At 54.8% G+C, this 23,237-nt stretch overlaps 1 protein-coding gene across 5 annotated transcripts; it reads right to left on the reverse strand.

Moving 5' to 3' along the window:
- Window positions 1-592: 592 nt before the first annotated feature.
- Window positions 593-23,146, reverse strand: ALOXE3 (arachidonate lipoxygenase 3). Of its 5 annotated transcripts, none has more exons than XR_014820460.1 (17): window positions 23,031-23,146; window positions 21,956-22,428; window positions 21,153-21,357; window positions 20,014-20,095; window positions 18,972-19,091; window positions 18,577-18,702; window positions 15,868-15,971; window positions 15,151-15,323; window positions 14,279-14,422; window positions 13,969-14,172; window positions 13,786-13,872; window positions 13,167-13,336; window positions 12,490-12,611; window positions 7,421-7,521; window positions 6,673-6,843; window positions 3,112-3,317; window positions 2,643-2,977 (listed from the first exon to the last, which is right to left on the reverse strand). XR_014820460.1 is itself a non-coding variant. In XM_021067857.2 (16 exons), the coding sequence occupies exons 2-16, from the start codon at window positions 22,100-22,102 to the stop codon at window positions 1,268-1,270; spliced, it is 2,136 nt and encodes a 711-aa protein (XP_020923516.2). In that variant the 5' UTR covers window positions 22,103-22,428; window positions 23,031-23,146; the 3' UTR covers window positions 593-1,267. The 5 variants fall into 5 exon arrangements, 3 of the variants coding, with proteins under 3 accessions (XP_020923516.2, XP_084839275.1, XP_084839276.1); XR_014820461.1 differs by having other exon boundaries at window positions 21,153-21,267; window positions 23,031-23,140; XM_021067857.2 differs by lacking the exons at window positions 2,643-2,977; window positions 3,112-3,317 and adding an exon at window positions 593-1,447.
- Between the last annotated feature and the right edge of the window lie 91 nt (window positions 23,147-23,237).

Below are 23,237 nucleotides of genomic sequence, written 5' to 3' on the forward strand. Positions count from 1 at the left end.
GTAGGCGCCAGATGTGGCGCAGATCCCATGTTGCTGTGGCTCTTTAGTAGGCCGGTGGCTTACAGCTCCGATGGGACCCCTAGCCTGGGAACCTCCATATGCCGCGGAAGCGGCCCAAGAAGTGGCAAAAAAAAAAAAAATACCCCAGCCTAGAGATGACCCACATCACTTCAGCTCACAGCTTGTTGGCCAAAACTCATCTAGGACTCCACCCACGTCGAGAGAGCCAGAGGGCCAGAGGTTGAGTATTTCATATGCCCAGAAGAGGAACCTGATCTCAGTGGCAACACTAATAACTCCCACGCCCAGAAGCTGGATTCTCAGGCTTTACAAAATACCTACTTTTTTTTTTTTAATAGGCTCCCTGAGTCTGGATATTCCTTTACCTCCTGATGGATGACACACCCTGGGAGGTGAAGGAATGTCAGGCTTGGCTAGGTGGTGGGTTGAGCTGGGAGGTTTTCTGTCTCCAGAGTCAGATTCAGGGACTCACTGCTTCTCCCTCCTTCTCTAATCCCCTGGGAGAAGGAGGGAGACATACACCCACCTACCTACGCACAGGCACCAAAAAAAGAGAGAAAGAAGACTGAAATGGGAACCAAATATATTGATTTTTATTGAATTTACTGGGTTCAAGGACAAAAATAGAGGGGCGAGAGTAGGGACAGGAAAGAGCTGGGGAGAGACCCACTCGCACACCGGGCCAAGTCAGGGCACCTGGCCCTGAGAACTACAGCTAGAGCCACAAGTAAGCTGTGCTCTAATTCGAATCCTCCCCTTAAAGGGGCTGGGGTCAAAGTGGACCGCATGGCAGATCCAGGGCACATAGCCTTCCTTGCCCAGGTTCCAGGCTCTTCCAGGGAAGGAAGTTGGATCGGGTTGGTCCTAACCTGAGAGGAAAGAGGCAGAGTAGGAGAAAGACCTGGGAAGGCGGGCTCAGAGTCCCAAGCTGGGGGTCCCAAGGGGAGGAGGCCGCTCTTTCACAGAAGATGGGAGTAGGCTAGGCTTTCCCGGGAGGCCGCCCAAAGAAGGGCAGCGGGCGATGAGTTCCCTGCTGTTGGAGGGCCTAGTGTGCGTTTGACTGTAGCCAGCGTCTTCTCACCCTGGGCACTGCCGTGCTGGCCCCGCAGAGCTCAGGGCCCATCTTGGGTGGAAACGGTCCCCACATGCAGAGAAAGTTCCGGGCTGACGGAGAGCAGGGAGGATGGAAGGGCCTGGAGGACCCTGGGCGCCTACGCTGGGGCTCTTCGGGCCGGGGAGGAGGGAGTTAAATGGAGACGCTGTTCTCGATGACGCGAGGGTCCAGGTAGGCGTAGGGCAGCGCGAGGCCCCGGTTCCGCGCGCGGATGTCTCGCGAGATCTGGGCCAGGCGGCTCTGGAAGGCGGCGATGCTCCGGCGCGGGGCCTCCTCCGTGAAGTGCTCGTCCGGGTAAGTGCCCAGGGGCCGCTGGGAGAAGATCAAGTGCAGGGTCAGGAGGGTGTTCAGGACAGGGCGGAGAAGGCGAAAGGGCCGCATTTGTCCACAGATACAGTCAGGGTAGCTTCTGAAGCCGTGAGGCAGCCACGGCCACCGTCCGCACAACCCTTCAAAGCCCCAAACCACCACCCCAGCACCCTGCCCAGAGCAGCCCGGACACCCGCGGCCCACGGAGAGTGGGCCGGAGAGCCGGACCCGAGGGTCGTGCATGCCCCGCGGGTAACCCTCTGCCTCTTGCTCTGCCCATGAGGCTGTTTCTGCACCTGTGAAAGTGGATGGGTCGGCCTAGAAAATCTTTCGTTTCCTTCCTATCCCGGGCCCCTGGTCTAGGAACTAAACACAACCACATTCACAGCACAACCGAGGTCAGCATAAACACGCTCCAGCAAATACACCTAAGAAGGCACTTGTGACCTCACGGTTTCATGCAAGTCACCCCCGAAGACAGCCAGTTCTGAGGCATCGCCCAATCGACCAATTGACCAATTTTGCCAGCGTCATCACCATCACCATACACTCAAGCTTTACAGCGTAGCCAAACAGGAATCAATGGGAGTTCCCATTGTGGTGCAGTGGAAATGAATCTGACTAGGAACCATGAGGTTGCAGGTTCGCTGCCTGGCCTCACTCAGTGGGTTAAGGATCTCGTGTTGCCATGCGCTATGGTGTCAGTTGCATCCAGGGCTCCAACCCTGTGCTGCTGTGGCTGTGGTGTAGGCTGGCAGCTGTCGCTCCCATTCGACCCCTAGCCTGGGAACCTCCATTTGCTGCACCTGCGGGCCTAAAAAGCAAAAAAAAAAAAAAAAAAGGAAGAAGAAAGAAAATACCTCCATGAGCTGTTCAGTCAGTACCATCCTGTGGCAGAACAGGGCTGCCCCTCTGGGCATGACCACAGCACACAACCAGTTCACCATCACAGTTCACACGGCCAGCTTCTTAAGCAGCAGACATGCTTATTTAATATAACCTTCATACCATATAACTGTTGCCAATGATCCTGATGTTCAAAAAATTCTTTGTCTTGTTCTATTGTGCCAGCCAAGCCTCCCAGAACAGTGTTAAATCATAGCCTTGTTGCTTGTCCCTGATTTTAACGAGGAGACCGCTGTCATTTCCCCTTAAGTACAGCGTTTTCTGAAATAAACTTTATCAAAACTCCATAAGAGAGGTTCATCTTATACTGAGTTTTTATTGGGAATGGCTGTTCTCATTTATCAAATGCTTTTTCAGCATATATTGAGATGATTATATGGTGTGTTTCTTTAGTGATGTAACGAATTGTTAGATTTCATAAGGTTGAACCAGCCTTTCATTCCTAGATTAAACTAGACTTTGTCATGATATATTATTGTTTTGCTCTTTACTACTGGCCTTCATTGGCTAATGAGATATTTTGAAGATTGCTCTAGCTAAGTGGAGTGAGTTTGTCATTTTCTTTTCTTAATTACAGCTGACATGTGGCAAGGGCTTGCCATGAACCATCAGAACGGCACCGCAATCCTGTAAGACAGGTACTCGCATCATTCTCACTTCACAGATAAAGAAACTGAGGCTTAGAGAGACCCGATTACGGATCCAAGGTCACGTAGGAGGGACAGGTGGATCTGGGACTAAACCCTCTACCTGAGACTTACCTCCCTCCTTAAGGGCACCTGTGCCAGGTGCTGGTGTCGGGGTTCCCAGTAAAATGGTTCTCTGTACTTTCAAGCAGTTTGAATGATTTAGGAATTACTTGTTTCTAGAAGATTTGATAGAATCTTCCTTTACCAGAAGAGGGTCAGATCTTTTACAACCTTCTCCTTTTATGTGTGGTTTTCATCTCTTCTGCGGTTTGGTTTTCCTGAAAAATCACATTTTTCATCTAGGTTTCTGAATTTGTTTGCATGAAACTGTAAGTAGTTTCTTCTCATTTTTTTCATTTTTCCAATCCTATGTTATAGAGTTAGGTTCTTTTTTTTCCCTTGATTTGAGATGTATTTGGTTTCTTTATTTTTTCTTTTTAGGGCCGCACCTGCAGCATATGGAGGTTCCCAGGCTAGGGGTCAAATCAGAGCTGTAGCTGCTGGCCTACACCACAGCCACACGCCACAGCCACAGTATCATGGGGTCCGAGCCACATCTGTGACCTATACCACAGCTCATGGCAATGCCGGATCCTTAACCCACTAGCAAGGCCAGGGGTCGAACCTGTGTCCTCACAGATGCCAGTCAGGTCGTTAACCGCCGAGCCACAATGGGAACTCCTTGGTTTCTTTATTTTATTGTTCTTTTCAAAGAATCAGCTTTACGTCTTAGGTGCCAGATTGACATCTAATTTCTGAAATTATAGCGTCACTATCAATAAAACAGAACACAGAAATATGACAGTGGATTCAAAGCCTACTTGCTAGCTGTGACCTTGGGCAAATCGCTTGGTGTCTCTGAACCTCAGTTTTCTCTCTTGTAAAATGGAGCTACTATTTAGTGAACATTTGTATGCCAGTCACTGTATTATGCATTCTAAATATAGCTACTCATTTATTTTGCATTTTAAATAGTGCACATAAGGTATCTGACTTAATGACTGAGGCATGATAGATCCTCAAGAGGTAATGGATGCTCTTGTTGTTGTAACTTTCCGGGTTAAACTTGCCAGTGGCTCATGAGAAAAGGGACTTACCACCTTCATCTTCTTGTATATTCATGCCTCTCCACAGTGATATTATGATTTATAATTAGAAATATATATATATATTTGGTCTTCCTCCCGTTCCTGACACAGAACTCCTAAAACCCTTATAATTTCCATGTACGTGAACTTGAGTGTTCCGGGTGTCTTTTGTTGTTCATAATAAGCCCTTTTCAACCACACCTGAATTGGTATTAATGCAGTGACTTCTGGAAAGCCCCTGGGGTTGGAGGCTGGTTGCCAGGGGCATCAGCCTTGTGATTAGAGGGTTTGAATGTTCAGTCCTATCCCCTAACCTCTGCCTCTCCCACACACCTTCCTCTACGGAGCTCTTCCACCTGGTTGTTGCTAAGTTGAATCTTTTTTTTTTTTTTTTTTTTTTGGTCTTTTTCTAGGGCCCAACCTTCAGTAGTATCTGGAGGTTCCCAGGGTAGGGGTCCAATCAGAGCTGTAGCTGCTGGCCTTCGCCACAGCCACAGCAACACAGGATCTGAGCCTCATCTGTGACCTACAGCACAGCCCATGGCAACACTAGATCCTTAACCACTGAGCGAGGCCGGGGATCAAACCCGTGTCCTCATGGATGCTAGTCAGTTTCGTTAACCACTGAGCCAGGACGGGAACTCCTTGAGTTGAATCTTTTTATCAAAACCCAGTAATCTAGTAAGTAAACTGTTTTCCTGAGTTCTGTGAGCCATTCTAGCAAGTGATCAAAATTGAGGAGGAAGGGTCACAGAAACCTCCTTAGCTGGTTGGTCAGAGGCTCAGATGACACACTGGACCTGGCATCTGAAGGGGTTGGGTGTGGAGTGGAGGAGCAGTCTTGTGGGACAGAGTCAGAGTTGACCTACATTATAGGACCCCCAGCTGGTTTAGGAGACTGGCTTGGTGTGGGTACCACCCCACCCCTGAACATTTGGTGGCTGGAAATAGTGAGCAGAAGCACCGAGAGTAATCGAGTGTTCTGTGAGTAGACAAAAGACGGAGAGTTTGTCCTTTATAACGACAGAAACGAGTGTCTCCAAATTGTTGGGAGACAGGACCAGAGAGGAGCAGCATCAGGGACGAATTTCCGCATTCCCAGGCCATAAGATGATAAGTTAAAACTCGTTAGGGAGGCGTTCCCATTGTGACTCAGTGGCAGCAAATCTGACTAGTAGCCATGAGGACATGGATTTGATCCCTGGCCTCACTCAGTGGGTTAAGGATCGCAGCCGTGAGCTGTGGTGTAAGTCACAGACGTGGCTCGTTTCCCAAGTTGCTGCGCCTGTGGTGTAGGCCGGCAGCTGCAGCTTTGATGTGACCCCTAGCCTGGGAACTTCCATATGCCGTGGATGCGCCTCCCTGCCAAAAAAAAAAAAAAACCTTGTAGGGAGATAAAATATCAGTGCCAAATGGAATCAAGCTTGAGAAATGAGGCTATCACATCCTGTCAGAGAGGTTGGGGACAGGACAAGAGGCAGGACTGATAACCCAGGATGTACGTGGAGGTGATGCTAATTGCTGATTGAGGGGCTGCTCCCCTGGTCTGGCCTAAGGACAGGCTCCTTGCTGTCGTTCCTGCTTCCAAAATCGCCCCTCCCATCCATCCAAGCCACAGAAGTGCCCTTGCTGAAACACAAACTTCGCCATTTCACCCTAGGTTTAAACTCTTCAGTGGCTCCCCTCCGCCCTTTAAACAAATACTCTGCCCACTCTGAGCCAGCTTGTGCTCCTGCAAACACACCAACAGACTCTCACCTTCGCTTCGCCTCACTTGGCAGAGTCCTTCCCTGTGCCTAGAAACTAGCCCTGCCCCTCTTGTGTCTGCCAAACTCCTACTTGTCCGAGAAGTTTCATCTTAAATGTCACTTCCTCCAAGAAGCCTTCCTGGATTCGCCAGACTTGGTCAGGTTCCACGGGGCCCCATCCTCAGCTCCATTGCTAGACTGTAGGCTCACGACATCAAGGTTCATAACTGCCCACCAGTGCCTGGCACATTGCGGGTGCTCGAGACGTACGGATCGAATGGAGGAATGAATGACTAATTCCCACAACACTGTGGCGCCTTTTCCATTTCCCTGTGTGTCTCCTTAACTAGACCACAGGATTCTTGAAGACAGGAAGTTCTCACTCAGCTCGATGTGCCTCGTGCCCAGCTCTGTGTTGACACCTGGGAGGGATCCAGCAAATGCGCATTGACTGTCTGGGTGAATGGCTGAGTGGTGGATGGATGGATGGATGGTTGCTGGGTGGATAAATGGTTACATAGACGGATGGGTGGATAGGTGGGTGGGTTGGTAAACTGGTGAGGCAGATGAAAGTCGTGCCCCAGCCACTAAACAGGTACTCCCTTCAGTGAATCTCTTTGGGGATCAATGATCATTTCCTAAAGAAACTGAAGAACTCAAGGCAACTCAGCAGTGGGCACAGAAGCTGGTAGTTGGCCCTCCAACCCTGGAACAGCTCCCACCACCTCCACTCCCTGGGCCCTGCAAACTCCCCCCGACCCCCAGAGCACACCTACCCCCGACACACACACACACACCTGATCCTTGGGCTCTTGGCTGACCAACCAGAAGAGGAGAGTGTTGTTACAGGTGGTGTTCACTTCCGGGAGGGTGTCTAGGTAGCTCTTCAGGGTGGCGGTCCCCTTGGTCTGGGGTGGCGGCTGCCTCATGGATGACGGGGCATTGGGCATCCAGACCCCAAAGTCGTGCTGTGGAGACCCCCACCCGAGGCAAGTCAGCTGGAGGGGGAAGACCTCTCCCCACTGAGCATCCCTGTTCCTGCCCTGCCACCCCAGACCTTGCAGTGGGAAATAAGGGGGTGGCGGAAAGGGACGGAAGGGAGGGGGATTTGGTAGAAAGTTCCAGAAGGGCGACGGGAGCCTGGCTCAGCCCTTGTCACTCCCCACCCTCCACGACTGGGTGGAGTGAGTCCCCTAGGAAGGAGGAGCACCTAGAGTGGAGGTAACCCAAGAATTGGGCCTTGGGCCGGCAGGTGCCACACAGCAGCCTGGTGCTCCACCTGGCCGTTTCCCATCCACGACCGTTGCCCATAAGTCCTAGTCCCTCCGTAGCCCGGCTCCATCGCAGTCACCCTTACAGGCTTAGCCCTCGCTCCACTCCAGTCATTCAACCCCAGCCCTTCCCTCCACCCCCAGCCCTGTTCCTAAACCCACCCCAGCCCTGAGCCTCCCGTGCCGTCCCGAACTCCGGCCTCGGTCCCTGGCTGAGCCTCACCACGCGCGGCCTCTCAGGCCCCTGCCCCCAGCCCGCCCCCTGCAGCCTCACCTGCCCGCTGTTGACGGCGGCATGCTGGGCAGAGCAGTTGAAGATGATGGCCGTGAGGAACGTGACCAGCTCTCCCCGGCTGCACAGACGCCTCGGGAAGCCTGGGTGGCAGAGGAAGGGAAGAGGGGAGAGGCGGTGGATGGAGGGGGCCAGATTCCGAGGGGCCGCTCAGGGCTGGGGCTCCACCGCGGAGAGTGAGCGAGCGGTGGACCCGAACATTTGGCCACCGCTGTCCTTAGACTGGGGTCAGGGTTTGGGGCTCAGGTTCGGCGTGGTCCTCACCAAGGTGTGGTCCCTGAAGGGGGTGCTGGGATCTGACCAGAAGTGTCCCCGCAGGCAGAGCCCACACCAGAGAGTCTTTCCAGGTGACAGCCAAGCTGCGTCTCCCTGAACACAAGGCCCTTCTGAATGCAGCCCGTATTGGCACTTAATGCTTTAGTTCTACCCAGTTCACCAAGATTTGTCTGAGCACCTGGTAACAGATCATCTGCCAACAGGCTTCGTGGCAGAGACAGATGACCAGAGAGGGTGCTGCTCATAAGCTCGCAGGGATGGAAGCAGAGGGAAGCTTTAAGGGCAGGGCTTGGCTCGTTGAGGACAGACAGGCTGTGCAGGCAAGTGTGGTTCGGGGAGACTTTTTTGGAGGAATAGAAGGAGCACTGTGTAGAAGAATGGTTGAGGTTTGAGTGGGAAAAAAAGGAAACAGAGGAAGGCATTTTTCTGGCTCAGTTCCTGGTCCTGTTTTCTTTGTAGCTCACTGGTCTCAGTTGAGACTATGGCTTTGACCATCTCCTATTGACTGACGATTCCCAAACCCAGGCCTCCAGCTCTGCCTGGCCCCTGAGCTTTAGACTCAGCATTGAGCATAAACCCGCTGCTACCCGACCCCTCCGCCTGTGTCTACCAGGCGCCTCAACTTTGACACCTGCCAAACTTCATGCCCCGCGCACTCCCCAGACCTGCCCCTGGACAGAGGTCTCCTTTCAGTGCTCTCTGTTCCACGTCTGTGCACTTGCTCCCCTTTTTACTTCATACCTTGCATGGCAGCAGATACTTCCAGAAGCCAGTCTCGTTCCATCACCTCCAGCCTCCACAGCGCCACCCCATCACCATCACCCCGCTCCTGGGTGAATCTGACTGCTTCCGCCCCACCCCTGCCAGCCTGTTCTTCACATGACAGCCCGAGTGGGGGACCCTTTCATGAGTAAATGCACTGATGTCACCCCTAGGGGCTTGCCACCTCGCCTACTCACCATGGGCCCACTTGATGGGGCTCTCCTTCCTTCTCTGGCTGCATTTCCTTCCCTGCTTTTCTCCCTCTCATTGACTCTATTCAGCCACACAGGTCTTCTGATTCCTCAAACCCACCAGCACACCCCCACCTCAGGGCCTTTGCACTGACCCCACCTCTGCCTGAACACTCTTACCCATGTACACACACAACTGGCTCTCTCCCTTCCTCTGCATCTCTACCAGGTGTCACCGCCTCAGAGAGGCCTTCTGCCCTCTATACGCTATATCCCCTGATGCTGTTTTGTTCTTTTTTCTTTTGTCTTTTTAGGGCCGCACCCACAGCATATGGAGGTTCCCAGACTACGGGTTGAATCGGAGCAGCAGCTGCCAGCCTACACCGCAGTCACAGCAATGCCAGATCCAAGCCGCGTCTGCAACCTACACCGAAGCTCAGGGCAATGCCAGATCCTTAACCCACTGAGCGAGGCCAGGGATCGAGGCCACGTCTGTTTTGGTCTTAGTATTTATAACCACTAGCCGTATTTGCTTGTTTATTATCTGGATCTCCCAACAAGAATGTTAAGCTTCATGAAGGCCAGGATTTTTGTCTATCATGTTCACTGCTGAACCCCAGCACCTGGACCAATCCTCGGTAAATATTAAGAGCCCAGTAATTACTAGTTGAATGAAATGGAGTTCCCGTCGTGGTTGTGGTTAACGAACCTGACGAGTGTCCATGAGGATGCAGGGTCCACCCCTGGCTTTGCTCAGTGGGTTAAGGATCTGGTGTTGCTGTGGCTGTGGTGCAGGCCGGCAGCTGCAGCTCCAACTTGATCCCTAGCCTGGGAACCTCCATATGCCATGGGGCGGCCCTAAAAAGACAAAAAAAAAAAAAAACATTTTAAAAACTAGTTGCATGAAGTGAACACATGAGAGGGTAGGAAGCCAGAGTTGAGAAGGCACCAGGCATAAGCAAGGTGAGGGGATAGGAGGGGACCTAATGGGAGGTGAGGCTGCAGCGGTGTGCCAGGCTGGGTGGTTTCTGAGCACTATTTCAGAGGATTACCAGGGCGGTGGCCCCATGGAATTGGCGGGCCAGAGCAAGTGGCCGGGAGAGGTGGGACATGTTGAAAGACGGCTACCGCAATGCAGGAGTAGTGAGAGGACTGGGACTAGGGCGGTGACAGCGGGAAGTGATGGCGACAATAGCATTAGCCACCCAACTGGATTTGCGGAACATGAGTCAAGAGGGCTTCGAGACTTGGAGTCAGGATGATGAGAAAGAAAGAGGCTGATGAAACAGAGCAGACAGGGAGGTTTGGAGGAAGGACCCGCAGTCTCCCTGGGCGTGTGGGAACGTTCTGAACATTCTGTTCGCGGTGGATGCTCTAACCTCGAGGGCTGAGAATAAAAAAAGCAAAGAGGTCAGCCCATCCATGGGACTCGTTCTGTCATGCCTGTTGTTGGCTTTTTCCCTTTGAAATAGGACTTGCTGACTGAGGTTAATTAGAGAATGTGTTTTACCTTCAGACATAGGAATCTAGAGTAAGTTTGTACTGGTTCGAAGAGATGTTGGTCCATCTGAGGAATGTCCTGATGTAGTAAATTAGAGACAAGTTGAGTAAAGAAAGGCAGGAGAGTCTATCCCCCTCCGAGTCTTGAATAGGAAACAGAGACCCCCCCAAAGAGACAAAGAGCTGCCGTGCAGGAGACGCAGTCAGGGACAGGATGCCCTGGATTAACCAGAGGTTCGCAAAGCCCAGGGAGGGGCCACCCCTTCCACGAGCCGAAGGAGAACTGCCTGTCACCACCTTAACCCAGAAATCACGCTCGGCATCACTCTTAGTGAGACAACCTGACCTCACATGCCTCCCGGTGTGCCGCGGCATCACCCGAGAAACATTTTTGCCAAAAACATGTAGCCTTTAGATATCACCTCTGGTCGACAAAAACCACAGAGGGTAGAGGAACAAGGTGAATGACCTCCTGAGGAAGCAATTAGATAAAATCGGAAGGCGAGCCATTCTGCAGAACGAGCTTTTCAGCAGTCCTTGTCAGATGTCATGTGATTGTAAAAGGGTGGAAAGGGAGTTCCCTGGTGGTCTAGTGGTTAGGATTTGGTGCTTTCACCACTGCGGCCTGGGGTCAGTGATCTGGGAACTGAGATCCCACATCGGGCCACTGTGTGCGGCTGCCAAGAAAAAACAAAGGGTAGAAGGGATGGCCTCAAGTAGAAGAGACTTTAGAGTCAAAATCAAACATGTCGTGTGGGCCTTGACTGGCTCCAGAATTAATAGGACGAACCGAGGGAGAGTGGGACAGTGAGGAAACTTGAACATGGACTAGTAAGAGGGTGATGTTGGAGACCACTGTCAATTTTGTTAAGCATTGTGGTTGTGTAGAAAGAGTGTTTTTTTTTTTTTTTTTGAAATGTGTATTGATGAGGGGTGAAATATGGGATATGTATAATTTACTTCAAAAGATTTTAGCAGTAAACAAAAGCGACAGCTTAATTAAATATGGCAGGATGTTAGGAATTGGATCTAGCTGGTGGGTCAAAGTGGGTTCATTATGTTATACCTTCTGCTTTTCTATATGTGCAAAATTTTGTTTAAAAAAAAAAAGGCTTGGAGCTGCATTCTATTTTCTGTGGTATCTGCCTCCTCCCTGGACCTCCTCAGACAGAATTCTGGGTGCCCCCCTCCAAAGTGCTACGTCAGCTAAATGACACATCTCTGCTAAGAGATGTCCCAGAGAATGACAGTCACCCACTCTGGGGCCAGGGCTGGGGGAACTGGAAGATGGACATTTGTGCCACTTTGAGCCTTTCCTTTTCTTCCGCAAAACCCAGATCCAGAGGCCTCACCTATATTTTCAAGTGCCTGAAGTCCTGGCCATCACCCAGTGGCACTAGGGAGGTAGGCTGTGGCATCAGCAATAGCGTGTGTAACCCGAGGGAGGCCGGGAGTCCTTCTATAGAGGGATGACTTGTAGTTTTCACGTGCTGGTCTCAAGGGGGACAGTGAGACAGCCAGCAAGGAAAGTCCTCCGGGGAGCAGGGAAGAGGGGCTTTCCAAGTCTGGAATCAGCCACAGAAGAGAAACAGGGGAGAGGATCATTGCGTCAAGGAGGGAGGAGACAGAGCTCAGGACCTGCCCGCAGCTGGGATGGGAGGTGGCAGAGGTCCTGCAAGTGGAGAATCAGAGGGACACATCCTCCTGGGAGCGAAGGGGAGACTTCAAGGAAGGGCAGGCAGGCAGGGGCATCACCTTGCACTGAGGTTAAAACAAAAGAAGCCCAAGAGGTGGCCGCTGGGGTTGGCGGGTCTCAGATGCCTCTCAGGCAGTGTCAGAAGAGAGGGGCGAGTCAGGGACAGGTGACAAGCATAGGTAAGGAGGACACAGGCAGCAGCAGCACCAGACTACTCCATGAAGCCAGAAGTAGTGAGAGAGGTTGGTGGCCAGAGGGGCCCCCTGGCAGGGCGGGCATAAGACGGTTCCAAGGCCCTTAGTGCTGGAGGCTGGAGATGGCTCCTACCACGTGGTGCAACACATCCGCAGACCCCAGCAAGCAGAGGTGATCGGGTGGTCAAGGTCGAGCAGGGGCTAGAGGGGGATGCTGTAGTGGCTGCGGGCAAGGGCTTTGGCGATGTTGTGAGCTGGCTGCAGAGCCCGCCTCTGCCACTTGCTGTGTGCAGCCTTCCCTGTGCCTGTTCCTTATCTGTCCCATGGGGCTAATGATGGGGTGTACTTCAAAGGCTGCTCAGGGAGTGAGAACTGAGTAGTGGTAGAACCCAGGGGCCGCTGGAACCTGTGGTTGGGGTAGAGAGGTGCTACCTGAGCTTTCCCGGCCCAGGAACGCCTGAGCAAAGATCTCGCCAACCCAGGCCTGCAGCTCCGAGTCCTGCTGCACAGACGCATTGCTGGGGTAATAGTGGCCCACGATTTCTGAGACAAAGCTGCAGGAAAGAGATAGATGTCCGTGCTACGCTGGTGACCTTGGGCTCAGGCCTGGTCCTCAAACCAAGGCCCAGTGCTGCCCAAGCTGAAGAGAGCCAGCAGCCCAGAGTCCACTGAGAGTCCACAGGGTTTCAGGGGGACCCCCAGATCCAGTTGGAACCCAAGTACCCAGGTTTCCCTCAAGTCCCAACCCCCACTCCAGAGTCACGGGTGCCGGGGGAGAGGAACTGAGGACAGCCTGACACGCCACCTCCCTCCCCGCCTCAGCAGCAGGAGAAAGGAGGTTCCAGCCCACGCCTCGCTGGGGCCACCGCCCTGACCCCTCTGGAGGTAGCGTCCTTCCCTTCCTGAGCTGCATTCACACAGCCCAGCCCCTCCCCAGCTACCTGCTATTTCACCACCACTCTAACCCTCGGGGTGCCCCATGCTGGGCTTGAGAACAGCTGAAACCCCTAGTACCAAGTCCCGCAGCCTGCATGAGCACACAGGTCTACACTGCCCCGGTCCAGGAGGCCCTGGTGGGGCCGGATGGGCGGCAGGCCCCTGCCCCACACCTCTCAATGGCCGCCCAGATCTTCAGGCCGTCGTCTCGGTAGTGGTAGTTGGGGATGGCCAGGACCCCGCGAGCGCGCAGGCTGTCCGGAAGGCAGAAATTGGTGTAGGTGAAGTGGGCCAGGCCGGTGCTCATGAGGTAGAGGAGGCCTTGCCTTCCGATGGACGTAACCTGAGGACACAACACAGCCTGGCTCCTGAGCTGCCCCAACCGCACCCCCGCGCCAGGGGATGAGGTGGGGGTAGTGACTCAGCAGAGGGCATTTTTCGGCTGGTCAAGTAGCCCAAGACCACGGATCTTTGGTAGGGCCTTTGGTACCGAGAATTTGCTGAATGCCAGGTGGGATAGGAGGGGCGCGCCAGCGCAGGGTCAGCAGGTGACGGTGCTCAGGCGGGGGTGCCTCGGCTGTCCTTAGGACTGGAGCCTGAGGAGGTGGGGCCAGTGGGTGGGACAGGATTTGTGGGCGTGGCAAGTAGAAGACGGATGGGGAGGGGCGGGGCTTGTGGGAAGGGGCTGGCAGGAAATGGGGACTGGGATTGGAGGCCCAACAAGATTTGTAGGCGAGGCAAGGTGCTCGTGGGGGCGGAGCCCCAGGGACTGAGGGAGCAGGGAGGCCGCACCTTGTCCACAAGGCCCTCAGGGTTGAGCAGCGTGGCCCGGGCGATGGTGTTCACTTGCAGCGTGTAGCGAGTGTGGGGAAGCAGGAGCTGCGAGCGGGATGAAGTCACAGAAGCGGAAGGTCAGAGAAGAAGGCTGCCCCAGCCCCGCCCCGTCTGCCCCACTCAGGAGTCTGTCACCCGGACCTTGTAGATGGGATGGCAGAGCGGCAGCTGACGCAGCGTGGCCATGGCGAAGGCCTCGCACAGCAGGTGCGTGCACAAAAAGTGCGTGTTGTTCTCGTGCACCAAGAACTCAGAGTTGCGCACCCACGTCTTGGCCAACAGCCAGTCCCAGTCAGAGTCAGTGGGCAGGAAGATGGGGCTGTCGGGTCCAGGGGTCTGGCTGAGCTGTGTCCGGGAATAAAATAAGAGGCTCAGGACTGCTACTGTGCCACCTGAGGTCCCGCCCCTGAAGTTTCGCCCCGCCCCTCGCCCCGCCCCGCCCCAGGCTCACCTGGATGGCCAAGGGCACCAGCGCCCCCTGGGGGTTGAGCCACAGCAGGCAGAGCGGGGCGGCCACGTACTGTGGGCGGCCGTTTATGCAGTGGACCGGGACCTCCGCCAGGATCCAGTAGTCGGCTAGGAAGATGTTCCCCCTCTGGGAAGGCGCACCGAGGCTCAGAGTGCTCTCCGCACCCGCGCTCCGCTTCCCTCTCAGTTCTCTGCCCACTTCCACTCCAGCCTGGGCCTCAGTAATGCTTGGTGCCTGCACTAATGGCCTGTGTTGGGTACCTCACCCTTCCCAGAATGTCCGGAATGAGGTCCAGCTGAGTCTTTCACTGTGCAACCTCTCACTTGGTTTCCCAGCAGCTTGGGCAAGCCAGCATCGTCTCCCCGTCCCCTCATACCTGGTCCTTCCTACTCTCTCAACTGCGATGACTTCAGTGTATCCAGTAACAGCAAAATCAACACAGGATAGGAATTCACCAACCACCCCACATCGCCAGCCTTCTGGAGGATGCCTGAGGCCTTTACTGTACCCAGAGAGACTGAGTCATCATCGCCCACACCCTCAGGGCTCCTGCCTAGTTCCCCAGGATTGTTCCTGCTGTGTCTCATGGCACTGCTTTTGGCCTGTCTTAAAACACCCTTCTTCAGGCCTCAGCACCAGGAATCTTGGAGGCCACAGAACAGGGGCAGGACCTTCTCCTCCAAGCTGTCATGCTCATTCATACCATGTTACCAGGCCCCATCTGGCCCTCATCTGTATCTGCCCTACGTAAAAGCTCCAGGGCCAAGGAATGAGGCCTGCAATCAGGATGCAGCCCCAGCCAGCCCACCCTTACCCTCCAACCCATCCCTTCTCCCTCCTGGCAGCTCACCCACCTCTAGCTCTGTCTGCAGGCAGGTGCCTGGTCCCAGCAAGGGGGCCACCATGTCATTGGTGACAGGCAGCTTGCTGGGCAAGCTGGAGAGGCAGTGGAGCATGACAGGATTGACACCGTTCAGGTACTGATACCCAAAGAAGTAGTCTTCATGCCAGTGATCTGTGACATACTCTAGGGGACAAGAGAGGGGGCCAGCTGGGCTGGCAGCCATTTCCCTAGACCGTGCTCAGCCCAGTCCTTTGTTCCTCACTGGGGTTTAGCCTTTCCTCCCAGCAGTCCTGTGAGTAGGTACAGTTATTAACCCTGGACCCTGGAGGTCAAAGAGGTGGAGTAACTTACTCAGCTGGGTGGCAGAGCAGGGATCTGAACCTAGGTCTGGCCCCAGAGCCCAGAACTCTAGCTAGTGGGGGAGGGAAGAGACGTAAGCGCCTCTGATCAGGACCAGGACTCCCTGGATGACGCTTGGCCCTCTCCCAGACAAGCAGTGTAGCTCTCTGTCCCCATGCTGCTATTCTTGTCCCCTCCCAGAGGAAGGAGAGATGGCTTCCTAAGGCAAAATCTGAGCGTTTGCCACCAGTGACACCAGGAGCTCCTGCCACTGGAATCCAGCAGTCTTCCCGAGAGGCTGAAAGCCAGCCCTTTCCCGGGGGAGGTGGGGGCGGTTCTGAGTGTGGGCTCGGGTGGGGGACAAGCACCTCTGCCTGGCTCTGCACACCTGAAGTGAAGGTCTTGTGGCCGCACAAGATATTCCGGATGTCATCCAGCTTCTTCCAGGAGCCCTTGCGGTCCAGCAGCCCTCTCAGCTTCAGGCCCAGGGATCTGTGGGAGGGGAAATGAGGGTGGGGCCGGGGGTTGGGGGCTGCCAAGGGCACTGTGCCCCCAGCCGGGAGGCCTGGAGGGATGTGACAAGGTCAGTGCCCAGAGCAGAGGAACCTCAGTAGCCGCGGGAGAACCACCTAGAGGCTAGTTGAGGCTTTGCATGGAGGGCTCCACAGGTGCAGGCAGCGGTGGTGCCTGCGGTGCAGACAGGTCATCCGAGCTGGTGTTTCAGCACGCTTTCTCTAAGCGCTCATCTGCATAGACCTTCCCTGCCCCCTCTGCCCACCCCACAAAGCCCTAACTGCTAAGGCTGCCTAGGAAGCCCCCCAGCGGCTGATCTTTACAACCTGCTGGCTTCTTCTCCCACCTGTGCACTAACCAAGACAGACCATAGCCTTCTCCCGACTCATGGCCAGAGACACACCTCGTACACTGAACTGGTAAAAGTGAGCGTGGCAACCTGTGAGTTGTGTACTTTTCCCTTCGTGGATGTCTATACTGTTGGACTTTTTTTTTTTTACAGTGAGCGTGTGTCATTTTATAAGAAGGAAAAAACAAAATGCTTGAAATGTCATCTGCTTTCCTCCCCGTCCAGGGTTTTGTTCAAGCTGCGCCTCTACTAGAAAAGCCTCTCCCACATCTCCACCTAGTGTCAAACTTCTCTGTTCTTCTGTGCGCGTCTTAGATGCAAAGCCCTTCAGGAAGCCTGGCCTGATCACCCCCTAACCACACGCCCATGTGTATCCTTCTCAAAATACTCATCACTTCCTTCATTACCTCCCTCCCGTTATAAGTCAAGTGAACCCAGATCCACTGCTCTTGTCCTATGGGCTCCTTAGGAGCAGGACTGGGCCGTGTGTGCCCTGCCATAGCCAGTTCATAGCAATCTCTCACTAGCCAGGCCACGTCAAAGGCAAGGCCATGGAACATAGGACAGGCAGGCGTGTGGCAGTTGGTGAATGAGCTGTGCTGTGGGAAGGTGCTGGTGTGCTGGGCAGAGTGTGGGCACCTGGAGAAGATGCGGGGGCATGGGGGCCCTAGTGACCTGACAAGCCCAGGGACAGCTTCCCATCTGCTCACTAAGCCACCCACTCCTCCTTCCACGAGGCTTTGCTGAGTGCCTGCCCACTCAGGACCCGGGGATGGGAAAAGCCAGGTGGGAGCTCTGACGTTAAAGCAGAGGCTGAGGAGGCTGGAGAGGAGTAAGATAGGCCTTCCTTTTCCAAGGACACCTAGCAGTGGCCCCACACTAAAGCCCATTGACCCTGTCCCCTCCACAGGGACCAGATGGCTGCCGAGTGCCAGCTTCTCTTCCCACTGGCCCTTCTCTGAACCCTACACCTGCCGCCCTGGTGGTCTCCTGGGCCCTCCCTTTCCTAGACCCACCTATCAATCCAGGGACCAACTCAGGTGACTCTCCCTTCCGAGTGGCTCCTCTGGTCCCTCAGTCCTGCCAGGGCCCCTCAGTGAGTCCTTGCCCTGGAGCCCCAGCCCCTGCGTCTGCCTGTGTGCCCCAGTCCACACCCCGCCTCACCTCTGCAATCCCCTGTCCCCTCACTAGTCCTTCTCCAGAAGAACCATTCTGGCACCGAAGTCCAGAACATGGGGGTCCAGCTCTCACCCGGCCTCCCCAGGGCCTCCTAATGCAGCCACTGTGCAGATAGCTAAGCCCCGCCCTCCTCCCGCCAGACCCCCTGGGTCTGCTCAGGACCCACCCACGCACCCCGCACCTCACCTCTCCCAGCCTAAAGCTTCAGTGCCACCCATCTCCTCAGCAACCACCTCCTGACCCCTGCAGACCCCGCCTCCTCTAGGCACCAGATGTCAACCAAACACCCTCCAGCCGCATCGCAGGCAGAGCCTCAGACTTGTGCTGCTCTCAACCCCTCCGACTGCTAATTAACTGCGCTTCCATCTCTGGAGGGAGCCTTGTGAGTCCCCTGTGGCCAAGACATATCCTAGTACTACTGCTCGGCAACACCCTTTGAGAGGTGGTTTTGTGCTGGGTGTTAGCTCATTAAACCCTCTCCCGTACCTCTGAGGTAGCTATGAACGCTATTGTCATTTTACACATGAGACAACTCTTTAGAGACTAAGTGGAAATCAAGGTCATGAAACCGTTGGTCTGGGAATCGAAGCTGCAGTGGCCTGACCGCCTCCTTCCGTCTTCAGTGCCGGGCCGCTCAGGTCCCACTCACCAGGGTCCCAGCAACAATGCCTGGGAGCATCCTCTGCTCAGAGTAGGGGCTCAGTTAATCCTATTGGTTTGAGGAGCAGGAAGGGAAGGGATGCTAAGAGCAAAGAGGTGGTGATGGGGGCAAGAGAGTAGGGGTGGCTGGAAGAGAGACAAGGGTGGGGTGGGGGCAGGAGAGGGGGGACTGGGGACAGGGAGGAGGGACTGGGGACAGGGAGGGGGTGGACCTGGGGCAGGAAGAGGGGGATTGAGGGCAGGGAGAGGGGGACTGGGGACAGGGAGAGAGGACTGGGGACAAGGAGAGGAGTCTGAGGGGCAGAGAGAGGAGACCCTGGCAGAGATGTGGCTGAGCATCAAAGGGGCACAGGCAGAAGGGAGAGAGCAGGAGAGCAGAGAGGGCAGTGGCCTCACGCAGGGATGGCATTGAAGAGCAGCGAGGTCGTCTTGGTGACCGAGTAGCGAATGTTGGGCTCCATGTACAGCAGGGACGGGATGTCGATTTTCATGGGGAAGCCAGGCAGGTACCGATTCCCACTGCTGGGGAGCAGAGGGGGCAGAAGGACAGCAACTAGGCAGAGGGACCTGCAACCCATTCCCCTTAATTCCTTCCAGGACCCGCTCCCCTCCGCAGGCTCCTCCCCTGCCCCCCCCCCGCCCCCCCGCCGACCTCGGGCCCTCCCCCCATTCCGCTGCAGACATTTGAATGAGACTGCCTTTGTCACGGACCCTGACTTTGCCTGGTCCCATCCTCACACCAGACCCTTCACACCCTCTAGCTTCATCCCCAAATCTCAGTCCACCCTCACCTGTCACCCTGGTCCGCACAAGGCGTCGTCTTGGTCAAGGCAAATTTCTCATTCGACTCCATCTCCCGGAAGCTGCTGACGTCTACCATGCGGGGGAAGCCAGGGGCATAGACTTTCCAGCTTACAGGGGAGAGAGGTCAGAGGGGGCAGGTGACGCTTAGGGGAAAACAGAAGCCTTCGCTTTTACAGACATGACTTTAAGTTAAAACTCCCCGAAACCACCCACTTTCTGGGTTGGTGACCAAGAATCAAAGTTGTTTTTCCTGAAGGACTGGGCTTTAGAACAGGGTAACATTTGAAGACAATGTGAAGTCCAGGCTGGTTTAGAGCTGGGTTTGTGTTGAGACCGAGATCATGGCTGGTTTCAGGGTGAGGCTGAGGATGGTCAGTCTGAGGATCACATCTGCCATCTGGGCCAAGGAAGCTGGTGGTTGCGTGTGGATTCATTCGTGGTATTGGGACCGTTGTTGGTACTGGTATTTTGGGTCTGGACTCAGGATCAATATTAAATCGAGGTTTTTTTTAAATTAAAGTATAATTGATTTAGGAGTTCCCATTGTGGTGCAGCAGAAAATAATTCGAGTAGTAACCATGAGGTTGTAGGTTCGATCCCTGGCCTCCCTCAGTAGGTTAAGGATCCTGCATTGCCATGAGCTGTGGTGTAGGTCGCAGACGCAGCTTGGATCTGGCGTTGCCGTGGCTGTGGTATAGGCTGGCAGCTACAGCTGCGATTCGACCTCCAGCCTGGGAACCTCCATATGCCGCGGGTGTGGCCCTAAAAAGAAAAAAAGAAAAGAAAAGAAATAAAAATGAAAAGTATAATGATTTACAGTGTTGTGGCTGTACAGCAAAGTGACCCAGTCATACGTAAGTATCCATCCCTTTTCTTATATTATCTTCCGTGATGGGAGGTTAGATTTAAATGAAGGTCATGATCAGAGTTGGGTCCCCAAAGCTGGAACTGAGATCAGAGTTAGTAACAGTCTGATTAAGGATGAGGTCAGAATAAAGATGGGAAGTCGTCAAGTCAGGCCCCCCTCACCGGTAGCATTCCTGTCGGGCCTGGAGTTCCCGTTTCCTGTGATCCAGAAGGAGGGGAAGGGAGTCCTGACAGACCGTCCTCGCTGTGGGGAATGAAAAGTACACTCATCGGAAAGTCTCTTTTCAAATGCCGCCTCCTCCAGCATGCCTTTTCTGAACCCCCAACCCTCGAACTCCATCCCTCAGAGACATGGATGGCCCATGCTCCTTGCATGTTCAGCAGTCGAAGGGAGTCAGGACAACCTCACCCCCCAATTATAAAAATCTTCCTAATTGTTTGCATGTTTGTTTCCTTTCCAAAACTACAAACTCCTTGCGGCAGAAGCCACATTGTATTGGGTTTTGTGTTCCCAGCATCTAGCATGGTGCCTGGCACCCGGCATATAACATGCACTTGACAAAGGACTGATGCATGACTGTAGTTCGTGACGTGATGGCTGGATGGGCTGTGATGATAGATGGGAGTCTGGAGTGAAGTCTATGAAGAACTCACACTGTTAGCCAGGGGGATGTTCACTCGCCTCACCTTGACCCAGACCATCATCTCTCATCCCAAAGACTCTTCGCCACGCTCTGACTTACCCTAGTTGGGCCTCCCCAGTTAAGACCGCTCAGGGGATATGGGGGTCCAGAGGCCGAAGGAGCTCAAGCCCAGCATCCTTGACAGGCCCCCCAGATTCAAGAAGAAATCTAAACAGCACCTCCCGAGGACTTTATCCACAGCAAAAAAAAGCCACTAGTAGCGGCCAGGGCCTCTCTGCTCAATTCTCTAAACAGTCAGCCTTTCTCCCCCTGTTGAAATTCAGTAACTCAGCTTGCAGCTCTGAGGGCCACTGCCTCTGGGGACAGCAGAGGGCCTCAGGGTGAGCAGACTTACGTCTGCGTGTGCAGGTTTGTGTGTCTCTGATTGCTGTGAGCATGTGTGGGCACATGTGCCTAGTCTCTGTGTCTCTGGCATGATAAATACTGCATTTCAGGGTGTTCGAGGCTTGCCTTTTCAGAAAGCATCTACTTGGGAACCCTGAGTTCCAGATCGCCTAGCTCCCACCCTGTTCCCTATGCCCTGGGCTCTGTGAGAGCCTGCACTGGATGGCAGCAGAGGCTGTCCGCAGCCCGGGCCAGCCCCCGCCTCTGGCCCACCTGTTCCTGTTCGAAGCTCTGTGGTGCAGTAGCCCTCGATCCACTGATAGCAGGGGAAGTGGGAAAGGGTGCCGTCTGGGGCAGTGACGCAGATGCGGCTGCAGTACCAGGAGTCCTTGGGGAAGAAAGCGTAGCGCTCCTTGTGGAGCCGCAGCAGCAAGAGTTCACCCAGCTCCTGAGAGCAGCGCACCTTGTACTTCTGCACCTGCAGGCCAAGGGAGCAAGCAGGTGAGAGGCAAGGACCTGCCAGGGTGATCCTTGCCCCCTTGAAAAGCGCATCTGCCCCTACACCTGTCTGACGTATAAGCCTCAGCCACCGATAACCCCTGTGGAGCCTTTGTATGAATTAGAAAGCGCGCCCTTCATCCAGGCAGAAGCGGCCACATGGCTGCCCCACCCCCACCCCCCAGCCCCATGGGAACAGAGGGGGACTCTGCCAGCCCTGCCTCCTTGGAGCCCCCACCTTGATCAGAACACCGGTAAACAGTCCTGGGGCCTGGCAGAGGCAGGTGGACCCCCTCCAGAGAAGAGGAAACCCAGGCTGAGAGAGCAAGCCCACCTTCAATTATTGGAGGAGGAACTAGGAAGCCAGTGGAATTCTCCAGAGCCCCTGCCCAGGGCTCCTGCGTCACAGCCCTGCCTGGGTAGGATTTAGGGTCCGCAGGAAAGACAGGGACCAGAATAGGGGTGGTGACGAGGTCTGTGAGATTTGAGGAGTCCTAGAGGGAAGACCCTCCCTTCCTTCAGAGTCCCCTGCCAGCCCTGCCTCTGCAGCCCCTCCTCCCTCTCCCCTCTGTACTCACCGATCCAGCGGTGAAGTCCCTGCCCATGCGATCCAGCCGCTGCCTGGGGCTCTCACCGCATGTGCCCACCAGTGTGACGGAAATATTGTCCAGGGTGCCTGCCTTCAGGTAGGAACCAGTGGTCACACACACACGGTACACAGCCATGATGGGAGAGAAGGAGGGGCGTCCCCCTGGCAGCCAGCCTGGAGGAGGTGAGCCACAGACCAGGCAGGGCTGGGCGGCTGGGCTGCTGAGCTGCTGTGTGAGGGCCTGGGGTGGGGATGCAGGACAGGATAGACCGTCGAGGATAAACCCAGCTCTCTCTGGGATGCTCTTGAGCTGGCTTTCTCTCTCCGGAAGCTCCAAGCTGCTATCCTTGCTCCCTCTCCCCGCCCAGTCCAGTCTTGTGCCCTAATAGTTGTTTGCCTCTGGCACAGCCTGTTCCTCTGACTGGCAGGGCCGAGTTCATCCGGTTGGTTGGATATCAGCTCCTATTGAGAAGGGAGGGACCAGATGCCGAGATGGAGACAAGGATTAGGTGATACCTTTATGATTGAGACACCACCCTCCTCCTGGTCAGGGGCGAACTGATTCCCTGCGGCCTTTGGCCACTCACTCCTCAACTTTCCCCAAGACCCTCTCCTGTCTCTCGGCCAGAGCTGGGCACAGGGCACTCGCGTTCCTACTTGTGCATCATTCATGTGACTCACTATATGCAAGTGAGCCATAAACTACACGTAACTACAGCCATATGCACGTTCGTCGCACGCACATCCCTGCACACTGCATAGGGGTCAGAAATAACTGTCCTGTCACCTGCTAAATTCCTACCACCCCCAAGACCCTCTGTGTCTTCCGTCGCCAGATTGCAGTCTCTCCCTTGGAATAGGGCGGGTCAGAGAACCATGCAGCGTCCGAGGTCCCCGTGTGGCATTCTTTCCGCTCTGGGCCCGCCCTTGGCCTTGGGACAGTAGGCGGGTGCCCGGGAGCCTGGGGTGCCTGGGATCTAGGTCATCTGAACTGGGGTGAAACTCTTCCTCGAGGGAAGCCCGTGGCCCGCAGCGGCCCCGCGCGGCCGGTACCAATACCGCACCTGACCAGCCTTAACGGCGCTCCAGCCCAGGGTCCTAAACTGTACCGAGGGAGTCTGATAAAGCGTAGTCACCGGCCACTGGCTTCGACGGCTTCTTCCAGGTGCGTTCTGGAACCTCCTGCGCGAAAGCAAGCAGTACGCCTCTGCTTCCTTAAGACGTCATAGTCATGCGGGGAAACTCTTATAACTGGTAGAAGAACCACTGAG

The sequence above is a fragment of the Sus scrofa genome, chromosome 12, assembly GCF_054392235.1.
Source record: "Sus scrofa isolate SSC_HxYL_T2T_F1_AM1 chromosome 12, Sscrofa_HxYL_maternal_Yorkshire_Landrace_v2.0, whole genome shotgun sequence".
Lineage (NCBI taxonomy): Eukaryota > Metazoa > Chordata > Mammalia > Artiodactyla > Suidae > Sus > Sus scrofa.